The sequence below is a fragment of the Oncorhynchus nerka genome, linkage group LG26 (genome assembly GCF_034236695.1).
Source record: "Oncorhynchus nerka isolate Pitt River linkage group LG26, Oner_Uvic_2.0, whole genome shotgun sequence".
NCBI lineage: Eukaryota > Metazoa > Chordata > Actinopteri > Salmoniformes > Salmonidae > Oncorhynchus > Oncorhynchus nerka.
In genome coordinates, this window is record NC_088421.1 from 17028541 (window position 1) to 17054239 (window position 25699).

General features: G+C 44.3%; 1 protein-coding gene across 1 annotated transcript; it reads left to right on the forward strand.

Moving 5' to 3' along the window:
- Positions 1-285: 285 nt before the first annotated feature.
- LOC115110516 (trinucleotide repeat-containing gene 6B protein-like) lies at positions 286-25134 on the forward strand. Its single transcript, XM_029636241.2, is given in 22 exon segments — positions 286-577; positions 2137-2224; positions 2495-2516; positions 3597-3956; positions 4103-6769; positions 6856-7011; positions 7097-7281; positions 7413-7475; positions 15414-15572; positions 15821-15955; positions 16192-16341; positions 16540-16638; positions 16827-17022; positions 17336-17485; positions 17616-17783; positions 17914-18057; positions 21718-21810; positions 21965-22180; positions 22374-22444; positions 22898-23037; positions 23278-23666; positions 23669-25134. Coding segments are annotated over 21 exon segments (5784 nt in total). The 5' UTR covers positions 286-577; positions 2137-2167; the 3' UTR covers positions 23833-25134.
- Positions 25135-25699: the final 565 nt, after the last annotated feature.

Here is a 25699-nt window from a genome sequence, read left to right on the forward strand (position 1 = left end):
ATACTTATTATTATCTCATACAGGTGCTGACAGTAAACCAAAAATGAGAACGGACTAGGTTATTGATGAGTTTTTGTTTTGCAATGTGTAAGTTCACTGAGTTTATGGTAGAGGTTCAGTTTCCACTGTCTAGTTATGGTCCTGTACTGTTGCTTTGGCTTTTTCTACCAAACTCGAGAAGTGTCATCTCTGATAACACTCTGGCTAATTGGATGTAAACGACGTCACGCTTGGGCGAGAATACGCCCCCTTGCTGCAGAGTGCAGATATCCATTCAGCCCCCTCCCTCTGGTCAACAACACAAGCTGCACAGAGAAGCAAAATGGCCGATAGTAAACTAACCGACCTCACAGCGCTTTGCAACCACCAAGAGGTTATGCATGTGTAGTTTACAGCGAAAACTACATTCGTACGAAAGGATATACGTTAACTGAATTTCTCGATTGTTAACATTTAGCCTTTTGGTGATGTTATTTCTTATTTGGTTTAGCCTTGAACTACCGTTAGATTGCTAAACTAGCTTTAGCTAAATAGGTCTGCAAGAATTTCACAAAGTACTTTATGTTTGATTCCTGAGGTGAGTAACTAAAACGATGTATCGTTAAGTTGTTCATTACAATGTTGTAAATTGTGTGTACCATTTTTTTTCCTATCCATGTTAAGTTATAAGCGACAGCTAACGTCAGTCAGCTAAGTTAGCTACAGAGAACGTCACTGAAGTTTTCTCGTAGCTTCTTTGGCCTTGTCACTTCAGTCCAAAAGCGACAGTTGATTGCACAGACAAGTCATGCTATGAAACAGTATTTTGTGTGTGTGTGTATGAATAATTTGAGAAACACAATCATTTCGATTAACATTGCTATGAACTATTTTCGATTACCACCACGGAGTACTCAACTAATCAACAGTATATATGTGTGACCGATATGTATGGATTTTTTTAAAACTATGTATGGAGCTTAGCTTTGGGAGATGGTTAAGCAAGCCGGCAGCTGTAGGTCGTGTTCCCTACTAGGCTTTACCTTTTGAGCGGCAGTTAACTACGTCAAAGTCGCTCGCACGAAAGCGCTATCTTGCAGCTGGTTAATGTCAATACTATTTTGACAATTTAGCTAGATATGTTAACACATGTTTGTGTCGTTACGTGACTTTATTCTCACGGAGTCTGTTTCGTCCGTTTTTTTCAAGTCCAACGCCACCGGGTGTTCAGTTTGGGGCTACTCTGTACTCGAGCTCGAGGCTGGAATAGGCCTTGGCAAACGTCAGAGCGATACCACCAGGCAAGCTTCTGCTAGCTGATTTGTATTAAGTGGCACTAGCTAGCACAATGTAACGTTAGCTATTATGGGAATTGTTTTTCATTAAATGCCGCGTATAGATCCACATATAACAGTTTAACTAGTCAATAAATAGTTATAGTTAAAAACGAACATTATATTGCTTGCTAGCTAGTTCTTAATCTGACAATTTTGAGCGGCTTAATTTGACTGCTGTCCTTAAATTGTATTTACAGACTAGACTACTACTTCGCAATTTGGAAAAGCTCTTGTCCAAATTGCCAAAATGCCTCCCATAGCGCAAACTTGCTTTGTTTACGTTTCCCATACATACACTCAAAAGACCCCACATTTTCAGCTTACTAGCTTTTTCAGTGGAACGCTTTTGTAAAGCTGAGTCAAACAGGGGACTAAAACGAAATGCTACCCCTGTGATACCTGACCCATCTAGCCAACTAGCTCGCTCTATCCTGCACACACTCACTCTCTCGCCATCTCTATTAGCTCGCTAGGCCTTGACCTACGTGACAATTAAATATTTCTACCAGCTAACGGGTTCTTTTATCTACCAGTCAGGTACTGCCCAGTCTTACATTTCCTCTCTGTTGATGTGCATGTGTTACATGTTTGGAGTTGTAATCGTTTGCTTGAAAATTAATAATTCAGGGTGGCTACCACAGATTGTTGCCAAGGTTGTCTGCTTAATACTATAGTTCTGACAATATTAACTAATTGTGTAAGAGTTCATTTTAATAAACTGTTAATAAAACGTTTTAGGCAAGTCGCAGCAAATGTATGTAACTTGATGTTGATGCCTATCGCCAAATGTCAATGCCCACATCCATTTAAATGTGTCCAGATAGGAGAATCAGGAAAGGGAACAGCAGTTCATGGAAGACAAGAAAAAGAAGAAAGAGGATAAAAAGAAAAGGGAAGCTTCCCAGAAGGTATATAATATCCACTTTTCATCTGGAAATTAGGCCTACATAATTCAGAGTGCTCTGGTATGTTCCTAAAAACAGAATTGTCTGGTGTTTGATCCAGTTTCATGGCCCATTGAAAGTCAGAGCCACACTGTTTTGGCTGTGTTTTAGTCGTGACAGCAATAATGATTTACTTGGCCTGCGCACCATAGTTGCTTGCAGTATTAGCACTTGACATTCGTTACAATAATGTGTTGGCTATTTCATGGCACTGACTGTCTTCTCTACTTTCAGGTGACTGAACAAAAAGTCAAAGGTAATTTTTTTGTTCTGTATATACAGTACCAGTCAAAAGTTTGGACACCTACTCGTTCAAGGGTTTTTATTTTTCTAAATTGTAGAATAATAGTCAAGACGTCAACTCTGAAATAACTCATGGAATCATTTAGTAATCAAAGTGTTAAACAAATCAGAATATCATTTATATTTTAGGTTCTTCAAAGTAGCCACCTTTCGCCTCTGACAGCTTTGCACACTTGACATTCTCAACCAGCTTCACCTGAAATGCTTTTCCAACAGTCTTGAAGGATTTCCCATATGCTAAGCACTTGTTGGCTGCTTTTCCTTTAGTCTGAGGTCCAACTCATCCCAAACCATCCCAATTGGGTTGAGGTCAGGTGATTGTGGAGGCCAGGTCATCTGATGCAGCACTTCATCACTTTCCGTCTTGGTCAAATAGCCCTTACACAGCCTGGAGGTGTGTTTTGGGTCATTGTCCTGTTAAAAAAAACAAGAGTCCTACAAACCAGATGTGATTGCGTATTGCTGTGGTAGCCATGCTGGTTAAGTGTGCCTTGAATTTGAAATAAATCAATGTCACCAGCAAAGCACCATCACATCACCACCATGATGCACGGTGGGAACTACGCATGTGGAGATCATCCATTCACCTACTCTGTGTCTCACAAAGCCATGGCAGTTGGAACCAAAAATCTCACATTTGGACTCCAGACCAAAGGACAGATTTCCACCGGTCTAATGTCTATTGCTCGTGTTTCTTGGCCCAAGCAAGTCTCTTCTTCTTATTGGTGTCCTTTAGTAGTGTTTTTTATTTATTTTATTTTAATTGTATATGCATTATTATTTAACTAGGCAAGTCGATTAAGAACAAATTCTTATTTACAATGACTGCCTAATCCGGACGACCCTGGAATGAGTAGGAGTGTCCATACGTTTGACTGCTATTGTACATCTGTAACACTCCTTCCTTTCATCAAACAAGATAACGATGAGAGAGGAAAAGGCCAAGTTTATATTATGTTACATAACATTATGATTAGGATGCATTCCAGCTTTGACTTTATTGACTTGGTTCATTTGTTTCATTTTCCTTAAGTGCCAGAATCAACCAAGGCCAGCTCCACGCAGTCACTAGCCACTCCTGGCTCTGTGTCTCCCAGCCCTGGCCCCACTCCACCATCGTCCCCCTGCCCTGCAGCTGGGTTCGCTGTTCCTCCGGGTGGGAACAATGCAAACCGGGCGGCTGTGGCCAACGGACAGCCCCCCACCGGAACTCAGCGCTATATGCCCAGAGAGGTGCCCCCACGATTCCGCTGCCAGCAGGACCACAAAGTGCTTCTGAAGAGGGGCCAGCCACCACTGTCCTGCATGCTGCTGGGGGGAGGCAGCGGTAGGGGAGACGCACCCCCTCTTTCACAGGGAGATGCCCCCAATGCAACCACATCTGGATCCACAGGTGGGTCAACATTGAAATGAAAGGATGTGGTTTGGATCTGTAGTCAGCAGCTAAATTAATATTTGTCCAAGTGTAATTAACGTGCTGTTTTAACCTTCTTAACATGGTCCTTAAGTTACCAAAGTATGTTTGCTCATTATCTACAGATCCCAATCTGGGTTCACCTTCTCCTTCACCCCCCCACTCCTCACCCTCATCTTCAGTTGCTGCTTCTTCAACTTATGCAAATTCCACATGGGGGGTGGGCTCTGGCAGCCAGCCCCCTTCTCAGGGCTGGGAGAAGGTGATAGTGGATGGGAGTGACCTTGAAGAGTGGCCCAGCATTGTGGGTGGGGATAGAGTGGGTACCGATGGAGCAGAGCTGGATGTCCCCAACAACAGCAGTGCCTCACGGACTGACAAATGCACCCAACAGCATCTGAGGACAGGAGGAGCAAGAGCTGGGAGTTCAGACAGTCCCTCCCCACCCCACTCTTCCCCCTCGTCACTCACTGAATGTGTCCTGTCTGGTGTCGTGTGGGGCTCTTCCAGTCAGCCTGGAATTGGAGTGGCCGCAGCAGCAGAGACGCCAGTGCTCAACAATTCCAAAGTCTCCTTTCTTCCTGGGACTCAGGAGAGCCCTCTTCGTGTGAACAGGGGGATTCCTGGTGCCAACTTCAACCCTAATGCCAACCCTTCAGCCTGGCCTGCCCTTGTGCAGGATGGAACAACAGGGGTTGGTGCAGCTACCACCGAAGCTGTGCCCTCATCCATCACAACATCCTTCTCTGCCAGTACCACCCATACTCATCCACTCTCCTCTGTGAATCAAGCTAGCTATCAGCACCAACTCCATGAAATGCCTGCCAGGGATGGAGCACATCTCCATGGGGACTGGGGGGGCTTGGGGCCGGAGCTTGGAGAAGGACCAAATCAAGGAGGCAGAGACCTTGTGGACAGTGGGGTTGTTGGAGGGAGCGAGCATCTCTCTGCCTCGTCATCCTCCTCCACAACCTCTTCCTTTTCATGGAGAGCTTTGCCTCCCCCCTCTAACCTCAACACAGGTGCCTCTAAGACTGATGGGTGGGACAGAGTAGGGGGAGATGCAGCTCAGGAGGATGAGAAAGCTGGGTTGGCAGGAGATGAGGAGTGGGTCAGGGAAAATGATGTTAGCTCAAATACCCCAGTGGTATCTCAGGGAGCATGGGATGGGGCTACAGAGGAGGGTTGGGGCGGTACACAGGGGTCGACAGATGTCAGGGGTTCCAGCAACCCGGCAATAGGAAGTAGCGGTGGAGGCGAGAGCAGCAGCAGCAGCAGTGGAGGTAGCGGTGGTGGTGGCGGCGGCATATCCCAGGATTCTGCCTCACCAACATTTGCTACTATGACAACAGCTTGGGACAATCAGAAAGGGGTTGATGCTGTGGGGAAATGGGCAGGTCAAGGTGGCAGAGGAAGTGGAGACCCCTCATCCTCCAGTGGAGGAGGGTCCAGAGCTGGGAGTCACAATCGGAACCATGAGCATTCCCGCCACCGCTCCAGCAACCCACCCCCCAACCCTGAAGTGGCCTTACAGAGCATGCTCAGCCGGTCGGACCTGGATCCCAGGGTGCTGTCCAACACTGGATGGGGGCAGATCCAGGTACAGCAGAATGTTGCCTGGGACCTGGATACAGGAGCAGCAAGTCAAAATGAGGGAAGCAGTTCCCCAGCATTTCCATCTCAAGCTGTTAGTTCTACTGGTCGGGCATCTACTTACCCCGCAAGCAACAGCACAATGACTACTGATCCATCTGCTGGGGCCCATATGCCTACTATGATCACTGGTCCTGGCCCTGTACCTTCAAAGGGCGGCTGGGATGACGAGTCAAATTGTGCTCCACCATCCAACATGCGGAATTCTGCTCCCTCCAGGATGCCAGTGAAAGATATTGATGGCAGCCAGGGAAAGACGAGTGGAGCCTGGGGCGATGTCAGTACTTCAGAGAGCCATGGCAAAGGCTGGGGCAGTGAGGAGCAGGAGGGGAGAGACCGCAGAGGGGGCGGAGGTAGTAACTGGAGAGATTTCGGAGAACAGGGTGGCGGAAGAGAGAGTGGCTGGGGAGGTGGTCAGGAGGAGAAGGGGACTGCAGGGGGTTGGAAAGAGATGGGTAGGGAGGGAGGTGGATGGGGACAAAGAGGGGGAGGCAACTGGGCGCAGCGTGAACCCAAGACAGTCAGTGGAGGCTGGGGGGAAGGGAGGGGCAGAGGTGAAGGCAACACGGACAAAGGATCTTGGGGTAACATAGATGAGGGAGGCCCACAGAGGAGTTGGGGAAGTGGAGGTGACATGGGCGGCAAACCGCACCAGGACTGGTGCATGAAGCCGCATTCACCACAGATACCAAACAGCCAAGCGGCAACACTGAAAGCCCCAAATCAACAGCAACACCAATCACAGACCCAACAGCCACCAGGAGGCTTGGGCAGGTCAGGAGGTCCTCCCACCCAGAATCAGAACCAAAACTCGGGCTGGACTGCTGGCCCCATCCCTCAGATCCCTGTTGGGCCTGCTGAGGCCCCTGAGCCCGGCGGGTGGGAGGAGCCCTCCCCACAGTCCATCAGCCGCAAGATGGAGATTGATGATGGCACTTCAGCCTGGGGCGATCCCACCTGCTACAACAGCAAGAATGTGAACCTGTGGGATAAAAACAGTGCCCCCTCTGGTCAGCCACCACCACTTCAAGGCCAAACTCAACAGGGTCCACCTACATCCGTACAACAGCCACCATCAAGGAGACAGCCTGCGATCCCAGCTAACCGGGACTCAAACCCTGGCAATGCACCTGGAATGGGTAAGCTATGACCGATTTATTCCTTCGAAGGCCAACAACTGGCATTTCTGGCAGATTCTTTAATCTGATATTCTCTTTATTACCAGGCCCAGGTATGTGGGGAGGGGGTGGCAACCTCGTTGGACAATCTGTGGATAATGGCACTGCTTCCTGGGGGCAGACTTCTGATGCACCATCTGGCTGGGGAGACCCAGATAACTCAAGCAAAACTGCTGGTTGGGGAAACCCCTCATCTAAATCTGGTAAGACACTTCAAGGAGCTTTCATTGTAAAGCAAATGTGTTACTCCTCAGGACATTGCATGACCAATTTTTGCATGTCCCATAGGTTCAAAGTCGGTGCAAGAGAGCTGGGGCAAAGGAGAGGGCCCAGTTCCAGCCTCTCGACACTCCAGTTGGGATGAGGAGGAGGACGTTGGTGGAGTTTGGAACACCACAGGCTCACAGACCAGCAGCAACTACAACTCTGGTGGCTGGGGGCAAGGCCCCGGGGGAAAGAGAGGCAACATCAAGGTATTTTTGTGGTTAGGATCTGCTTGCTCAATTTTGTTTTTATATCCTAAGCTGTGGAACTATGAAAGGACATCTTTCTGATTGAGGGATTATGTTTAGCTACATTGCATGTTTCTGTTTGTTCCCTAAAGGGTGGAGGTGGAGAAAACTGGATGAACCCAATGACACGACAATTCCAAAATATGGCACTCATGGTAAGCCCTATTAATTATGTCTCGGAAGAAAGGATGGTGACGATGCATTTTCTGTTGAAGGGTAGGTAGCATAAACTTAACCACATGTAAAATATGGATTTGCATTAGAATACTCATCAAAAGTCCCAATACAAAGGTGCACCTCACTTTTCAATTTTTCGAGTTATTACATAAAACTGATCAGAATGCCAGAAAGAATATTTGCGGGATGTGACATATATTGGAGGACCCGGCAAGCCAGTCTATTCCCTATAATGCAAGCCCTCTGCCTATATGCTACATAGCTTTATTCAAGCCTGTCTCGAAATGCAACACTGCCTCTTTAAAACAAATAAGCTCTTTACCCGACTAGTCTTTTAAAGGTGTCTAGAAATGTACATGTTTTGTGCTTTTGTAGGAAGCAATCACTCGCCTATTACTGACTACAAATTATCTATAACTGAGCTAATAACTTACTAACTAGCAAAGGAGCTTCCGAGTGGCGCAGCGGTCTAAGGCACTTCATCTCAGTGCACAAGGCTTCACTACAGTCCCTGGTTTGAATCTAGGCTGCATCAATTTCAGCCATGATTGGGAGTCCCATAGGGGTGTTTGGCCGGGGTAGGCCATCATTGTAAATAAGAATTTGTTCTTAACTGACTTGCCTAATTAAATAAAGGATAAAAAAATATAGATAAACAAAAATGTGCACTTGACTACATGAGTACCCTTATTCTACTTCTCCTCTGGTGATGTAGAGGTTAATCCAGGCCCTGCAGTGCCTTGCTCCACTCCCATTCCTCAGGCCCTCATTTGTTAACTTCTGCAACCGTAAAAGCCTTGGTTTCATGCATGTTAACATTAGAAGCCTCCTCCCTAAGTTTTTTAATCACTGCTTTAGCACACTCTGCAACCCGGATGTCCTAGTTGAATCCTGGTTTAGGAAGGCCACCAAAAACCCTGAAATTTCCATCCCTAACTATAACATTTTCTGACAAGATAGAACTGCCAAAGGGGGCTGAGTTAGCCTGCAGAGTTCTGTCTTACTATCCAGGTCTGTGCCCAAACAATTTGAGCTTCTACTTTTTTTAAATTCACCTTTCCAGAAACGAGTCTCTCACTGTTGCCGCTTGGTATAGACCACCTACTGATCCCAGCTGTGCCCTGGACAACATATGTGAATTGATTGCCCACCAGCTATCTTCAGAGTTTGTGTCGTTAGGTGACCTAAACTGGGACATGCTTAACACCCCGGCCATCCTACAACCTAAGCTTGATGCCCTCAATCTCACAAAAATTATCAATGAACCTACCAGGTACAACCCCAAATCTGTAAACACAGGCACCCTCCTAGATAAATTCCTTACCAACCTGCCCTCTAAATACACCTCTGCTGTCTTCAACCAGAATCTCAGCGATCACTGCCTCGTTGCTTGTGCAACCTGCGTTCAAACGACCACCCCTCATCACTGTTAAACGCTCCTGAAAACACTTCAGCGAGCAGGACTTTCTAATCGTCCTGGCCCGGGTATCCTGGAAGGATATTGACCTCATTCCGTCAGTAGAAGATGCCTGGTAATTCTTTTAAAAGTGCTTTCCTCACAATCTTAAATAAGCATGCCCCATTCAAAAAATGTAGAACCAGGAACAGATATAGCCTGTGGTTCACTCCAGACCTGACTGACCTTGACCAGCACGAAAACATCCTGTGGCGTACGGCATTAGCATCAAATATCCCCCGCGATATGCAACTTTTCAGGGAAGTTAGGAACCAATATACACAGGCAGTTAGGAAAGTAAAGGCTAGCTTTTTCAAACAGAAATCTGCGTCCTGCAGCACATACTCCAAAAAATTCTGGAACACCTGTAAAGTCCATGGTGAATAAGAGCACCTCCTCCCAGCGGCCCACTGCATTGAGGCTAGGAAACACTGTCACCACCGGTAAATCCACAATAATTGATAATTTCAATAAGCAATTTTCTACGGTTGGCCATGCTTTCCACCTGGCCACCCCTACCCTGGTCAACACCTCTGCACCACCCACAGCAACTTGCCCAAGCCTCCCCCATTTCTCCATCACCCAAATCCAGATAGCTGATGTTCTGAAAGAGTTGCAAAATCTGGTCCCCCTACAAATCAGCCAGGCTAGACAATCTGGACCCTCTAAAATTATCCCCCAAAATTGTTGCAATCCCTATTACTAGCCTGCTACATACAGTGGGGCAAAAAAGTATTTAGTCAGCCACCAATTGTGCAAGTTCTCCCACTTAAAAAGATGAGATGCTTGTAATTTTCATCATAGGTACACTTCAACTATGAAAAAAAAATCCAGAAATTCACATTGTAGGATTTTGAATGAATGTATTTGCAAATTATGGTGGCTTTGGACTTTGTCAATCACCACATTCTTATCGGTAGACTCGACAGACTTGGCTTCTCAAATGACTGCCTCACCTGGTTCACCAACTACTTCTCAGAGTTCAGTGTGTCAAATCGGAAGCCCTGTTGTCCGGACCTCTGGCAGTCTATGGGGGTGCCACAGGGTTAAATTCTCGGGCCTACTCTTTTCTCTGTATACATCAATGATGTCGCTCTTGCTGCTGGTGATTCTCTGATCCACCTCTATGCAGACGACACCATTCTGTATATTTCTGGCCCTTCTTTGGACACTGTGTTAACTAACCTCCAGACAAGCTTCAATGCCGTACAATTCTCCTTCCGTGGCCTCTAACTGCTCTTAAATGCAAGTTAAATGCAAGTTAAACTAAATGCCCGCCTGTCCAGCGTCACAACTGTGGACGGTTCTGACTTAGAATATGTGGACAACTACAAATATCTAGGTGTCTGGTTAGACTAAACTCACATTAACCTCTTGAAGCTAGGGGGCACTATTTTTACGTTTGGAAAAATAAAGTTCCCAAAGTAAACGGCCTATTTCTCAGGACCAGATGCTAGAATATGCAGATAATTTACAGATTAGGATAGAAAACACTCTAAAGTTTCCAAAACTGTCAAAATCTTGTCTGAGTTAAACAGAACTGATATTGCAGGCTAAAACCTGAGGAAAATCCGATCAGGAAGTGCCCCTGTTTTTGAAATCTCTCTGTTCTTATGCATCCCTATTGTGCATTTAAAGGGATATCAAGATTCCTTTTTCTCTCCCTAAGGTGTCAACAGTCTTTAGACACAGTTTCAGGCTTTTATTTTGAAAACTGAGCGTGAAGGATCACATTGCGTAAGTGCACAGGTGGGGGCTCTCGGAGTGAGTTGGTGCGCAAATTGAGTAAGACGGCCATTGTTCCTCCCGCTGTTATGGAAAAAGCTACACACTCTGTTGATATATTATCGAATATATATATATATATATATATTTTTTTTTTAAACTACCTGAGGAATGATTATAAAAAAACGTTTGACATGTTTATGTGGACATGAAGACTATTTGGAATTTCCGTCTGCGTTGTCGTGACTGCTCTTTCCTGTGGATTTCTGAACATAACGCGACAAACAAACGTCGGTATTTTGGGTATAAAAATAATCTTTATGGAGCAAAAGGAACATTTGCTGTGTAACTGGGAGTCTCGTGAGTGAAAAAATCCGAAGATCATCAAAGGTAAACGGTTCATTTGATTGCTTTTCTGATTTTCGTGACCAAGCTTCCTGATGCTATCGATAAACTTACACAAACGCTTGGATTGCTTTTGCTGTAAAGCATAATTTCAAAATTTGAGACGACTGGGTGATTAACAAAAGGCTAAGCTGTGTTTTCCTATATCGCACTTGTTTTTTCATGAATATGAATATTTTCTAGTAATATTATTTGACTGTTGCGCTATGCAATTCAGCGTTGCTGATGACAATTATCCCGGATCCGGGAGGGGTGGTTCAAAGAGGTCACATTAAGCATCTCCAATCCAAATTACATCTAGAATCGGCTTCCTATTTCGCAACAAAGCCTACTTCACTAATGCTGTCAAACATACCCTCGTAAAACTGACTATCCTACCGATCCTCGACTTCGGCGATGTCATTTACAAAATACCCACCAACACTCTACTCAGCAAACTGGATGCAGTTTATCACAGTGCCATCCGTTTTGTCACCAGAGCCCCATTTACTACCCACCAATGCGACCTGTATGCTCTTGGTGACATGCCCTCGCTTCATATTCATCGCCAAACCCACTGGCTCCAGGTCATCTATACGTCTATGCTAGGTAAAGCCCCGCCTTATCTCAGCTCACTGGTCACCATAGCAGCACCCAAGCGCTCCAGCAGGTATATTTCACTGGTCACCCCCAAAGCCAATTCCTCATTTGGCTACCTTTCCTGGAATGAATTGCAAAAATCACTGAAGCTGGAGACTCATATTTCCCTCACTAATTTTAAGCACCAGCTGTCAGAGCAGCTCACAGATATTTGCACCTGTACATAGCCCATCTGTAAATATCCCATCCAACTACCTCATCCCCATACTGTTATTTATTTATTTGCTCCTTTGCACCCCAGTATTTCTACTTGCACATCTATCACTCATGTTTAATTGCTAAATTGTAATTATTTTGCCACTATGGCCAGTTTATTGCCTACCTCCCTTACCTCATTTGCACACACTTTATATAGACTTGAACTCGATTGTATTATTGACTGGATGCTTGTTTATTCCATGTGTAACTCTGTTGTCGCTTTGCTTTCTTGGCCAGGTCGCAGTTGTAAATGAGAACTTGTTCTCAACTAGCCTACCTTGTAAAATAAAGGTTTAATAAAAAACATGCAGCTCTCGCTTTGATCTCAAACCAACCCTATCTGCTCATGACTGCTCATGCTGTAAACACAGTCCAGTTCAAAGTAAATGGCACAGATCCATATATGGCAACAGACCATTTGCATATAGAACTACTGCAGCTCTGATATGTTTATGCCGTCCCGGGCTGTGTAGCGTACGGGCTGACTAGTGAGTGTCAATGCAATAGAATTCTACTCCAATGTGTTCTGCTTACATTAATATTTATTGCATATTTTTTGTTTTGGTATGTTACATTGAAAGTGGCTCATATTGTATTGATTTGATCATAATTGCCACAGTAAAGGAATACGTTGATGGTGTTAACAAGAAACTCTAGAACAGTGTTCACCAACCTTTTTTGAGTCAAAGTATAAGCTGAGATCTACCGCTAATTTTTTTACCTACTTAAATCAACCTATGCAACATTAACCAGTTGAAAACAGTACTGTAGTGATCAGGTTTGTGCAGTAAGCTATAGGCCCAATACGTTATCACCACATATTAGCTTTGCTTGAGTTGCCCTGCCAATGCATTTTTGTTCGGGCCATTAAAAAAAAATATATATATATATATATATTTCAAAGTTTGAGGTAGGCTATACGATCACACTGGTAATAGATCCATTGTTGTATTACTTGTGAGACATGGCTGCGTGAGCACACATTTAAATAGTTTGCTTTTTAGTTTACTGTTCTCATGGGGCCGGCATCTGATGTTCAGTCTCAGCGGAGGGAGGAGCAGCATACAGAGACTGCCTCTTAACATCCCTTCGGTCTCCCTTTCCTCCACTGACCAAAAAGGGACACAGTCTTCCAGCTGATTGCAAAACCCGAATTCCACCGCATTATTGCACAAATACATGTTACTCCTATGAACAGAGAAAGGGAAATATTAATCTTTTAAAACAACCCAAGCCGCTAATAAGAACGCAGCTCTCGATAGCTACTTCCCTACTCATTCATTACTGCTGCAGTGCATGTTGTAGCACTGAGTGGAAATTGGATGAACTCTCATTTCATGGCTTCTAAGTGTTGACAGCGCTGAGTTAAACTTGAACCCTCTCATAAACTCTTTGCTGTATTCTTTGGGTCTCTCTGGTCATGGTTTTGAAAACTCGTAGTATCAACTTTGCTGTAGCTTCCTTTTATGCCGGCTACGTTACTGCAAACATGGTCATCTGAGCCATCCGATTGGCCAGTGGTAGACGTAAAGTGCACTTTGGTCTCTGGGCCCACCGGGAAGGCAGAGATTGTGCCTGAAGACACATGAAATGGTTCAAAATGGCAACAGTTCACCTAGCTGGTGCACAGGGCAGTTGAATTGGGTGTGCCTACTGCCAACAGTGGTAAAAATAGGAACACATTGCTTTATCGTTTGGAATCCCTTTACGATCAACTAGTCGATCATGATTGACCGGATGGTGACCACTGAACTTTCTAGAGCAGTGAAGCTCAATCTTGTGCATCTCTCTGTGGGTTAATATTCCTGTGTGGCAGTCCCAGGGAGCTGTGTGGCATGCACACAGTTTAGAGGGACCATTGGTTAGCACTGCTCGAGTCAGCCAGTTGCTGTCAACACCTAGCTTACAGCTACATTAAAGTAAACCATAATTTTGGAAATGCATAATGCCTTCAAACCAGTTACCTTAGCAAGCCAGATAATTTTATGTTAGCCTGCTAGCTAGCCAATCACCACTGTCGACATGGCTAAGTAGTAAGCCAGAGAACAACTAGTCTAGCACAGGGAGGAACCCACACAAAAAAAAGCCAGGAGATATAAAGTAAAGGGAGTGGAGACTTAACACTGTACGGCTGAGTTAGCTACCAAAGAGCCAAGGAGAGGGAGAGTCTGCATGCTAATCCAATAGTGATTTATAGTGCGGTAAATCCACATTGACACGGTTTATCTCATCACTGCTGACACTCGATGTACCTGTAGGAAATCGAGCAGCAGTGGTCAACTAGATTTAGCCGCAGGACGGTCTGGAACATATTTCTTTTATTTATTATTTTACCAGGTAAATTGACTGAACACAGTCTCATTTACAGCAACGACCTGGGGAATAGTTAGTGGGGAGGAATGAGCCAATTGTGAACTGGGGATTGTTAGGTGACCTTGATGGTTTGAGGGCCAGATTGGTAATTTAGCCATGACACTGGGGTTAACACCCCCTACGATAAGTGCCATGGGATCGTAAATGACCTCAGAGGCAGGACACCCGTTTAACGTCCCATCTGAAAGACTGCACCTTACACAGGGTAGTGTCCCCAATCACTGCCCTGGGGCATTGGGGATATTTTTTAGACCAGAAGAAAGAGTGCCTCCTACTGGCCCTCCATCACCACCTCTAGCAGTATCTGGTCTCCCATCCAGGGACTGACCAGGACCAACCCTGCTTAGCTTCAGAAGCAAGCCAGCAGTGGTATGCAGGGTGGTATAATGCTGGCTGATAATTACAAATAATTTGTAGTCTGCAAATGATTCACGATAAGCCCAAACCGATATGTTTGACTAAAACAATCATTTCAAACCTTGCTTACATTTTTATACAATCACGTCTTTTTATTATGCTTAGGAATACTTGGAACAGATTTCCAAAATGTAAATCACTTAACTTATTTATTGGTGTTTTTAGTCTTATGTCCAACAATGAACCATAGACATTTATAAAAAAATAAAAAAAAATGCACACAGAACTTGCCCCAAATAAGGCCTCCAGTTGGGGAACCCTGAAATAGAGCTTGCAGGCTTCACAAACAACGCTCGGCACAACACCTGGTTTCATTATGAATCCTGCCTTCCACTGGTTATACTAAGCCATTGAAGTCCTCCGGGGTGAAATGAGCACTGCATACAGTAGATGTGCGCACGGTTCCCATACTCCAAACACACAGGAGTAGAGGCGTTTCAGTTTTTGGCATGAATTTATGTGGTTTCTTATTAGTGGATACACATAGTATCTCACCATGATTTGGAATGTAATTACATGCTAGCTTGGCTAGTAGCTAACGTTGGCCAACTGGAACTAGCTAGGTATCATAGATTCTCAAGATGATGTTCTGAAGAGGTTTTAAATAACGCTAAAACATAAGTGTTTGTAGTAATGGTTAACCAGATCGATTTGATCACTCTTACTTTGAGTAAAAAACTGACGCTTACTACTCTTTTAATAGGGCGAGGACTTGAGTCTTGATAAAAAGTTGGAAGGAGATAAGAGGGGGATGAACGACTACAGCGGTGAAATGCGGAGAGGAGGAAGAGGTGGTGGAGGCTACCGTATGCCCAGTTCCAAAGACATGGGGCCTGGAGACATGGGACCTTACAGTGACAAGGTAAGTGAGTCATACTCCTGTCAAGCGGTTCAAGGTGTCCTTAAAGCTGTGCTAAGCAGTGTTTGCATGGTCTGTCGATTGGCCTAGGTGGAGGAGGCTAGATATGTTGACCCTATCAGTAGCTAGCCAGCTAACATCAACTAGCTTTTTTTGTCAACTAACTTTATAGATATTTTCATTTTATCAGCTCTCACTGTTCCTTTTTATCATTTTTATTTTTAACTGTACTCTTCTGTATTTCGTTCCAGATGGGTGGTCATGGTTTATTTGGTGGCAGCGGTGGGATGCCTCCGTCTCGGGGAATGCGCCAGCCTGGGATGCATCCCATGAACCCCTCCCAAGGGTTACGCGGACAAGTCCCTCATCAATTCATGTCTGCGCAGGTACGTTGCCTGTGTTGTACCTCACGAATATTAATGTTTATTTAGAAAGTTGTTCCACGTTGGGTATGAGCAGGTGCTCCGAAAGTCAATAACAATATATTTTCTAGCTTGTCTTTTAGATTACCATTTTGGAATATTGGCCAGGTTGTCTAACAAATCTCTACATTCTATATCCAGAGAGCATTTTTCTTTCTCCAGTGTCCACAATGCTAATACACATTTTTTTCACGTCACAGGTGCCGGGTCCCATGCTAAAGCAGATACCCTCTCCTGGCAGCAGTGTTGGAGGAGTAGGTGTCGGAGGAGGGGTGTTCCCACCTCAGCTCTCGCCACAGCAACTTGCCGTGCTTAGTAACATTTACCCTCATGTGCAGCAATTCCACCTGGTAAATATAGTCTCTGCCTCGATGTTGTGGTTCAGGCCGTCTGAACCGTTTATCACAATTTTCAAAATTGCTCAGTAATTCAAATAATCTTGTATTGATTGGATATCAAGTAATTGCAACTGTAAAACTGCTACTACACTAGCTCTCTCAGTGGAATAGAATAGTAAAACTACTTTGTGCCTGCCAACCCCCCCCCAGGCTTGTCAGCTCCTTCTGCAGCAGCAACAGCAGCAGCAGCTCCTGCAGAACCAGAGGAAGTTGCCCCAGCCTATACGCCAGCAGACTGATCCACAGCAGGTACTGAACGTCCCATAGTAGTGTAGTGCCTTATCACTATGCAGTTCGGACTAATTTCAATATTAGATGCAATACTTGTGCTAGACTTTCAGTATGTAGTAGCTTTCTAGCCAGCTTGTCTTTAGTCTCTTGATGCAGAGTTTGTGTACATATTTTTCAATCTTTTCTCTTACCCTATGTCTCCATAGCTGGCTAGAATCATGGCTATTCTGCAACAACAGAGACAGCAACAACAGGGAGTGGTAGGCGGAGGCAGTGGGAGCTCCAAACTGTCCCCATCTCTTGGAGGGGCACCAAAACAGCCGATGGCAGACTCGATGCCCCACCCTGGTATGGGTGGCCCCTTGTCAGATCTTCATGCCAAAACACAGGCAATGTACTCTGGTAAGTTGCTTAGGTTTGGTCTTCGTTATTATCTCTCTAACACATTTCAGTCCAATCTGTCAGTTTAGAGCAGTCTACTCAGTATGACGTCAAAGGCAAACCATTACTAAATCATATCCAACTAATTTGTGTAAACAGTAGCTCGTATATCACTGTTGCCGTGACGAAAGTCTTTCATTTAAATCACCTAGCAGCTATTCCGTGATGTTCGATTTCAGGGGGATTACACTGGCCCAAGTTTTATCAACACAGCCATCTTTGCTCATGACTGCAGTGAATGAACCATCTGACCATGTTTTTTCTGTTATATCAGGTCTTGCTCCCGGAGGCAATCTGTCTGGGCTGGAGCTGGGCTCCATGGTGGGGGGTGAAGGATGGAGGGGGCAGCAGTCCCGCTTCAAATGGATGATGGAGGGTCACTCTCCGGCCCCCTCTCCCCCAGATACAGCCCATCACAAGAATGGTGAGTCATTAAAATCCAATGTCTTGCTAATTACATGAATAATCACACCTATATAAAGCCATAAAAGGAAAAGCCATGTCAAACTGACAAATGATTTGTATTTCTGTTTTTGTCTTGTGTGCTATTGCAGGTCCTTTACCCATGGCCATGAAAGTTCGAGAGGGCTCCCCATATTCACAGTATGAGTTGCTCGGAGTTGATGGGTTGGGAATGACCCCTCAGGGCCCTTCTGACAACTGGCACCGTACCCCTGGAAGCAAGATGGGCACCGTGACTGGGACATCCAGCTGGCCCCCAGGTAAACTGCTTTCAGTATTCCAAGTTCCTAATGCACAATTTTGAAATGCACATATGAAACATTGCAGTTGCAAAAAATGTCAATATTGCCAGGCTCAGTAGTCTTCCCTGTGTTTTTTCTGCGGTGACAGAGTTCCAGCCTGGAGTGCCCTGGAAAGGCATCCAGAGTGCCGACCCGGAGTCGGACCCGTACATGACCCCTGGCAGTGTGCTGGGCTCCCATGGACCCTCCAGCCTCAGTGACTCTGACCACCAGTTACTGCGAGACAATACAGGTACTCACTGTTTAATCACTGCTTCTGTATAAGTATTGAATGAGATTAAACCTATTGGCACAACTTGGGCTGTTGCAGTGACCGTATTACTGGCGGTCACGAGGGCAGTCAAACTGCCTGGTGGGAAAAGCATCCTCCATTTGCTATTTAAGTGCATAGATTACTTTTTTATTTTTTTTATTTATCCCGCTGCCCCTGTTTTGGTACAGGTGCAATGGTCCGTTCTAAATCAAAACAAATTTCACCAATATATGTTATTTAGAATATGTAAAGATAAGATTAAATCAAGAATAGTCTGATGGGGGGACAATTAGGGTTGCAAAGCTTCTGTAAATTTCCGGACATTTTCCATGGGAAGTTGAGCCCCGGAATTTTGCTTACATTCGTCAAAAAAGTTAGCTTATAACAGTGAACCTTTTTATTTTGTAGGATACATATAAGGCAATTGTAGGTCTTGTGGCATATTTTGGTTAAACTATCCCCAATTCAATGGAATTGCAACCCTCTGCATGCACAGTGCATTCTTCCATCACATGTAGAGCTGATTCTCAAGATCTTGCACACTAATGAGATGCTGTTGAGCCCACACTACTACACTGTCTGAGCCAAGGACTACATGCTTTCTGGTAAGTTTTCATTACTGTACTGGGTAGGGTGGATATATTTTATGACATAAATTATTTTTTATTAACTAGTAAGTAGTAGCCTACAGCAAAGTGTTTAAATTATTTCTAACTTGTTAGCAATTTCTGCTAGTTAGTTTTTGTTTCCATGTGGGTTTTAGTTTGCTTGAGCCTGTTAACTGGGGAGGGTTAATTCACCTGTTTCCATATATGTTTCATTTTAAACCATTTATCTTACAAAGGAGTTGTTTAATCTAACTGCTTAACTATTTATCTGTACATGGAATTGTATTTGTTTTTATTTACTCTTTTAAAAAAACTTTTTTTTTTTTTAAACTTTTACAGGAAAATGCCATGGGCACTATCTGATGTGTTGAGACATTTCACAGCAGCTAATGTAGAAGGAAAGGCTGTGTACATTTGCAAGTACTGTGCCAAATCATATGTGAAGAATGCAACAGATTAAGAATCATTTGGCCAAGTGCATAAAGTTCCCTCACTGTTCACAACAAGCAACCTCTGACAAAAGTACCTCTACTTCTATTCGAGGTGAAAATGACAAATCAGACATCTTAATGATAGCAACAGCTCATGGTCCTCCTGGAATCAGAAGTTGTTTTTGACTCAATGGAGGAACGTAGTCAGAGAAATGCTGATTAATGTCTTGCTCGAGCTGTGTATGCAACTGGTTCACCTCTGATGCTCACAGGCAATGTGTATTGGAAGAGATTTCTGAATGTACTTCGCCTAGCATACACCTCTCTAGGGCAGAAAATAGGTACTGCCCTGCCCATTTCACTGTTTCTCCAAGCAGAGGAAACTGCAGTTCTGAAATGCATCAAAAGTGTGAAGACTTCTGCCAGAAGCCCATACACGCCGCAGCGTACATGTTGGAGCCCAAGTATGCTGGCAAGAGCATCCGGTCTGGTGCAGAGATCAACAAGGCCTATGGTGTCATCACTACCGTGTCTCGCCACTGTGGCCTAGATGAGGGAAAGGTTCTTGGCAGTCTGACGAAGTACACTTCCAAGCAAGGGCTTTGGGATGGAGATTCAATATGGCAGTTGTGCCAACATATTTCATCAGCCACCTGGTGGAAGGGACTTTGTGGATCTGAGGCTTTTTCCCCTGTTGCCTCCACCATCCTCCAAATCTTACTAATATTAGCCTCCTCAGAGCGCAACTGGTCCTTGTTTGGGAACATACACACCAAAGTACTCAACAGGCTAACCAATACAATGGTTGAAAAATTGGTGGCCATCTGGGCAAATTTGAGGCTTTTTGAACCTGACAATGAGCCATCCTCAAGGTTGGAAAGTGACAGTGAAGATGAGGCCTCAGTCTGTTCAAGAGGTGGACATTGAGGAGGTCTGGGAAGAAGACATGGAAGACAACCAAAGCTTTAGTTTCTAGACTATCAATGTTGAAAAAGTTTTTGGGAGATGCGATGGATCATTGGGGATCATTCAATATTCCCTTTCTTTTGTTGTTCAGTGAAAACATCCCACGTGAAGAGTCAATTCATTGAATTCAACTTAAATTCGTAACTAAAACATTTGTAATTCTATTGAAAGGATTTAATCATTTACAATTGTCTGCTAATGGTAAGGTTTGTTTCTGTCTCCATATTATATGGTAAATATATCCAATGCAAAAAACACATGTCACGTCTTTGGCATCATTAGATTGAAAACTGTTATTTTATCAAATCAATTCTCTGTAATTAATAGTAGTGGCTACTGGGTGTGGACTGAAGTGCGGTAAAGACAAAGTCACTACACAGTTGATAATTATATTAATTGAAATGCTAATCCTTTGCCCATGAACACACTCATTTGGGAATAATTGCAATCAATATATATTTACTCTCAGTGTGTCGTTGTGATCTCTGTTGGAATCGTCAGTCCTTCTGTTGGGAAGTCTTTCGTGGATACCATCCAGAAATGTTCTTATAGATGAGATGTTTCGGCTGTTGCTCTTATTCTGTCAGGATCGATAGTCTCAGAGTTGAACCATTTCCTGCCGCATAGTCAATGCTCCACGTGGTATGGTTAGAAATTCAACAACCATTACAACCTTAGTTTAAACTGAGTTTTTTTGTGGTCTCTACTCAAACCTTTGCCCCCTCAGCTGACTGCGGGAGGCAGGGTCTGAAAATGATTTCTTCAGGTGGGGGTTTTATTCGTAACAGTAGAAAAGGGCTGTCCCATGAGCCAGATCATGTCTGCTCATGGGGGCGGGCCAATGACTTAGTTAAACTTTTTAAAGGGAATACAATTCTCTCACATTAAGGGTTTAACATAGCATTCCATCATTTCACAAATGGTTTAATCTTTACTCATTCATTTTATACAATAATAACTCTGTTTATAATGTATAAACAGAGTTATGGTAATGTGGCTGTATTGTCTTTCATGAGGTCACAAACATGAAACAAAACAGACCGGGTCGTAGCTGGCTTCTCCACCGACTGTTTACGCATTCTCCAAAACATGGATATTTTTCTGTGATGTAGAAGAAATTACTTTGTTCTACTGTGAAACTCTCTATATACTGCATGAACAGGAGAGTCTCCTCGAATTTACGACATGAGATAACAGAACATGTCTGTAGGAGAGCGAAAGAGAGGGATGCCACTATACCCAGAAAGGGCCACGTCATGACACGTTTAAATGGTATTAATATTCATTTGTATATATTCCCCAAAATGTGCAACCCTAGTGACAATGTTAGCCTACCACTTGTAAATGATCACTTGTGAAAATGTTTTAATAAGGTTTGTATCACAACTAAAGTGGCCAAATAACTTCTTCAAATGAAGCACATTAATCTGCTTTAAAAGGGGTGTAGAGCCTAACTGGCATACATGAGCAGCGAGGGAGTTCGCATCCCCACAACTGGGGATGCAACAGCACAGGTAGCGTCATTCTCTGATATGAACAACTTTAAGGTCTAGTCCAATAGTTGAGACTGAGCTGCTAACCAAAGCTCTGTAAATGGATTGAAATGAGCTATGTTTCCCTTCTCTCTGTTGCAGGGCCAAACCCCTCCCTCAACACCTTGCTGCCTTCACCAGGTGCCTGGCCCTACAGTGCCTCAGACAACCCCCTTGGCAATGCACACAGCACAGGTATTGATATTCTCTAATATATGAACAGCTTTAAGGTCTAATATTTGAGAGAATGAGCTGCTAACCAAAGCTCTGTAAATTGATGATATATTGAAATTCGCTGTTTCCTTTGTCATCTATTTTGGTCTGTTGAAAGTTGTGCTTGTTTCCTCAGCAAAGTACTCTGACTACAAACCCAGCTGGCCCCCAGAGCCCATTGGACACAATAAGCCGTGGAAGACCAGTCGCATCAGTTCCCAGCTGCCACGCCCCCCTCCTGGACTGACCAGTCAGAAACTGGCCTCGACATCCCTATGGGGCAGCGGAGCCCCGCGTTTGACCAGGGGCTGGGGAGAGGGCGGGGGCAGTCAAGATTCAAGATTTGGGACAGGTAATATTATATATCTGGATCAACCCTGTAGTGATTTTAACTGTTTCCTGGCTAACTTGATACAAAACCATTTATAGCTGTTGGGTTTTCAGAACTCATTGTAGTAAGATATTTATTAGATACTGGCTTTACAACAGAAAAATATTGAAAGACTACCCTTTGTTTCTGACTGCCCTCTTTCTCTCCTCCGTAGGCTCAGCGTGGAATGATGGTGTGGCCTCCAGAGGCAGCTGCTGGCTACTGCTCAGCAATCTCACCCCTCAGGTACAGATGGAGAGAATTGATAAAGATGTTAGCACTAGCACCTATGAGCAGGGAGGGAATGAGCAGAAGGATGGGGGGGGCCTATGGATTATGTTGTGGGTGATTTTGAATTTTATGTTTTCTGACCCATCATCGAAGTGGAATTTATCACAGCTATTAAATAAAATGGCCATTGAGAGAGAGGTGGGTGTGAATTTCTTGTTCATCAGCATTCTCCTTCAGTGTATCCTATGCAAATGAGCCGGTGTCATGCGTGACCCAAGTGTAATTGGATTGTGAAGTTGGCTGATCCATTTAATCAATTAAGGATTGCATGAATGAAGTTGGCATGAAAGGGCTGCTAAGGGAAAAACAGAATGGGGAAATGTTTAATTCCACTGCCTACCCTTTTACAGTCTCACACTTCCCCACCAGACACACTGGTATCCCACTACATTTTTTGTTCTCCTACAGATTGACGGTTCCACGCTACGGACTATCTGTATGCAGCATGGCCCCCTGCTGACCTTTCACCTCGGCCTGACCCAGGGCAGCGCCCTGATTCGTTACAGCACACGTCAGGAAGCAGCCAAGGCCCAGGGTGCACTGCACATGTAGGCTACTACCCCTCTACATACTAACAAACGCTGTGCTGCTGCCTAGTGTAATGCTAAATGCCTGTAATTAAATATTTACAAATTCGCCCTAATGTTAGCTCCATGCAGAATGTTTTTTATTTTATTTTTTATTTTACCTTTAATGCTGAATTGGAGCCTGATGGCCATTCAGTTAGTACAATTTCTACTACTTCACCTGTTTTACTAAAGGACACTGATATATTTTGTTTTCTCCAGGTGTGTTCTGGGGAACACCACAATCCTGGCAGAGTTTGTGAGTGAGGAGGAAGTGGCTCGCTATTTTGCACATTCCCAGGTTGGAGGTGTGGAGGGGGCCAGCCCAGGGGCAGGGGCGGCCCAGGGCTCGTCAGGAACGCACACAGTGGTGTGCAACAGCGGAGGGGGCTCCCCGGGGAGTGAACGAGCAGCAATTGGAGCAGGAAACAATTTGGGTGGAAACAGCGGTGGAGGAGGGGTTCTGGGTAGTGTGGGGCCTTCCAGCTCCGGCTGGCAAAGTTTGGATGGTACGGGCAGCTCTCCAGAGGCCACCTCAGCCCAAGGTCCTGGGCTTGGTATTTTTGCTCAGTGGAGCGCCAACGGGGCTGGGAAGGGGGTAGGGGGTGGGGTGGGACGGGTAGAGGCAGGAGGTCTGGGCTCTGGGGTGGTGTGACCCCAGGTTACTCCAGCAGCAGCTTGTGGGGTGCACCCCAAATGGAGGACAGGCAGCAAATGGGCAGCCCAGCTGCCCTGTTGCCTGGTGACCTGCTGGGAGGAGTGGCTGACTCCATCTGACACACCTTCACATAAGTATATATTTAGAGACACAACATACACTGGGAAACACAAATACATATATATATAAATGACTAAATATAACCACGTAAACACACGCATACACATATAACTGACTAAATATAACCACGTAAACACACACATACATATATAAATGACTAAATATAACCACGTAAACACACAAGCAGAAATGTGAGACATGCTTACACACATTCTCATGGCCAGACTTAAGCTATTCTATAAACAAATGCAGGGACTGTTAGACGTGTAAGGCCTTTTTCCACAGATGAAGATTTCAACTGCTAGACTTGAACCTGAAAAATTAGTCTGTCGGTCTGAGAGACTGGCTGGATTGCATTGTGCTTAGTAGGTGATTTGATGACAGACTTACATGGACATGCACACACCAAATACAAACTAGCCTTTGGACAGATGGGCACTGTAACAGCATTACTCGCATCATATAGGAAAACTATGTGATGCAGGACAACCTGCAGTTTCCATTCATGCCCCTTATGGAGACTGAATCAAAACATGTGCAAACACACCGCTCTGATTGATGACAACTATCTTATTGTGTATGTTAGTTTCTGTTTTGTATGGTTGTTTTTATTTTGAACATTGGAATACTGAAATGTAATTGTTCCTTTCAAATGCTGACCTCCTACTGTTGTTTTTCTCTCAATCACGTTTGTTACTGTTACTATGATAATTGTTGAAACTCTGGCAGTATGAGGGAACATTGCATTTCTCAGAGAGTGGGATACTGTGTTTGGAATACTCTGTGTGTGTGTGAGTGAGAAGGAGACCAAGTGATAAACCCCTGTGTGTGAATGTGAGGATAATGTAGTGTGCATGTTACTGCCTGTCATGATTAGTGTGCGAGGCTGCTTACAGAAGGTCTATAAATCTGTTTTGAGTGCATTGGTATACTGCTGACTGTGTGTTCAAGAACATTGGCACTAATGCTTAGTTTTTTTTCTCTCATTTTAAGATTATTTTTTTTGCAGATTGTCTTTTTTATAGTCCGAACTGCAATAATAAAAATGTTAATGATACAAAGAGCTGAAGGCATATGTATTGAGAAAAAGGACATGCCAAATCTTATCAAACTGTGGAGTGGTGGGGGGTTGTTTACAAGACACAGAAAAGAGTTAATGTGCGTTTATGTTTTGTTGTGTATCGTTTTAAATTAAGACAGGCTTTAACACTCCTGTTCAGTGTTTCGTTTTGAGATTTTACAAATAAATTTATTTAAAAAGAGAACAAGATTACTAATAAAGATGAAAGTATTGGCTTCTACTTGTCTTGTGGTCATTGAGAATTGTCCATCTATACAGAATGGCCTCTTATCCTCAGGTGTCCCAACACTGTTCACACACGGGTTCCTGTGTCCACTCCACGTCACACACACTCAAATAAGCCGGTGTCCATCTGCTATGCCATCTTAACCAATCCTATTTACTGTACAAGCCACACAGCCTGGAAGAAGCATGCACTTCTCCAGTGAGCTATCATTTGCGGTGCAATTAGTATGGAGTATTTATATCCTGTATGTGAAAAACCAGAGATGGGCAACTTTGATGGGGGTGGGGGCCACAAAAAAATCTGAACTCGTGGCTTGCGGGTGTACACGTGCAATCAGAGCCAGCCCTAGTCAATTGGGGAATTTTGTTGGGCACCCCACCATACGAATAAAACATATTGCTATGGGGCAGGGAGAAGATGTAACAATTTTATAACACAGTTCCTGCAATTTTACTAATTTTACCATAGGGTAGAGAGAAATGTTTGTATTTTTGAATCAATGGGGAACCCCCTGTCGGTAATTTGACCATGATTACTACACGTTTAGATAGCTGGCTAG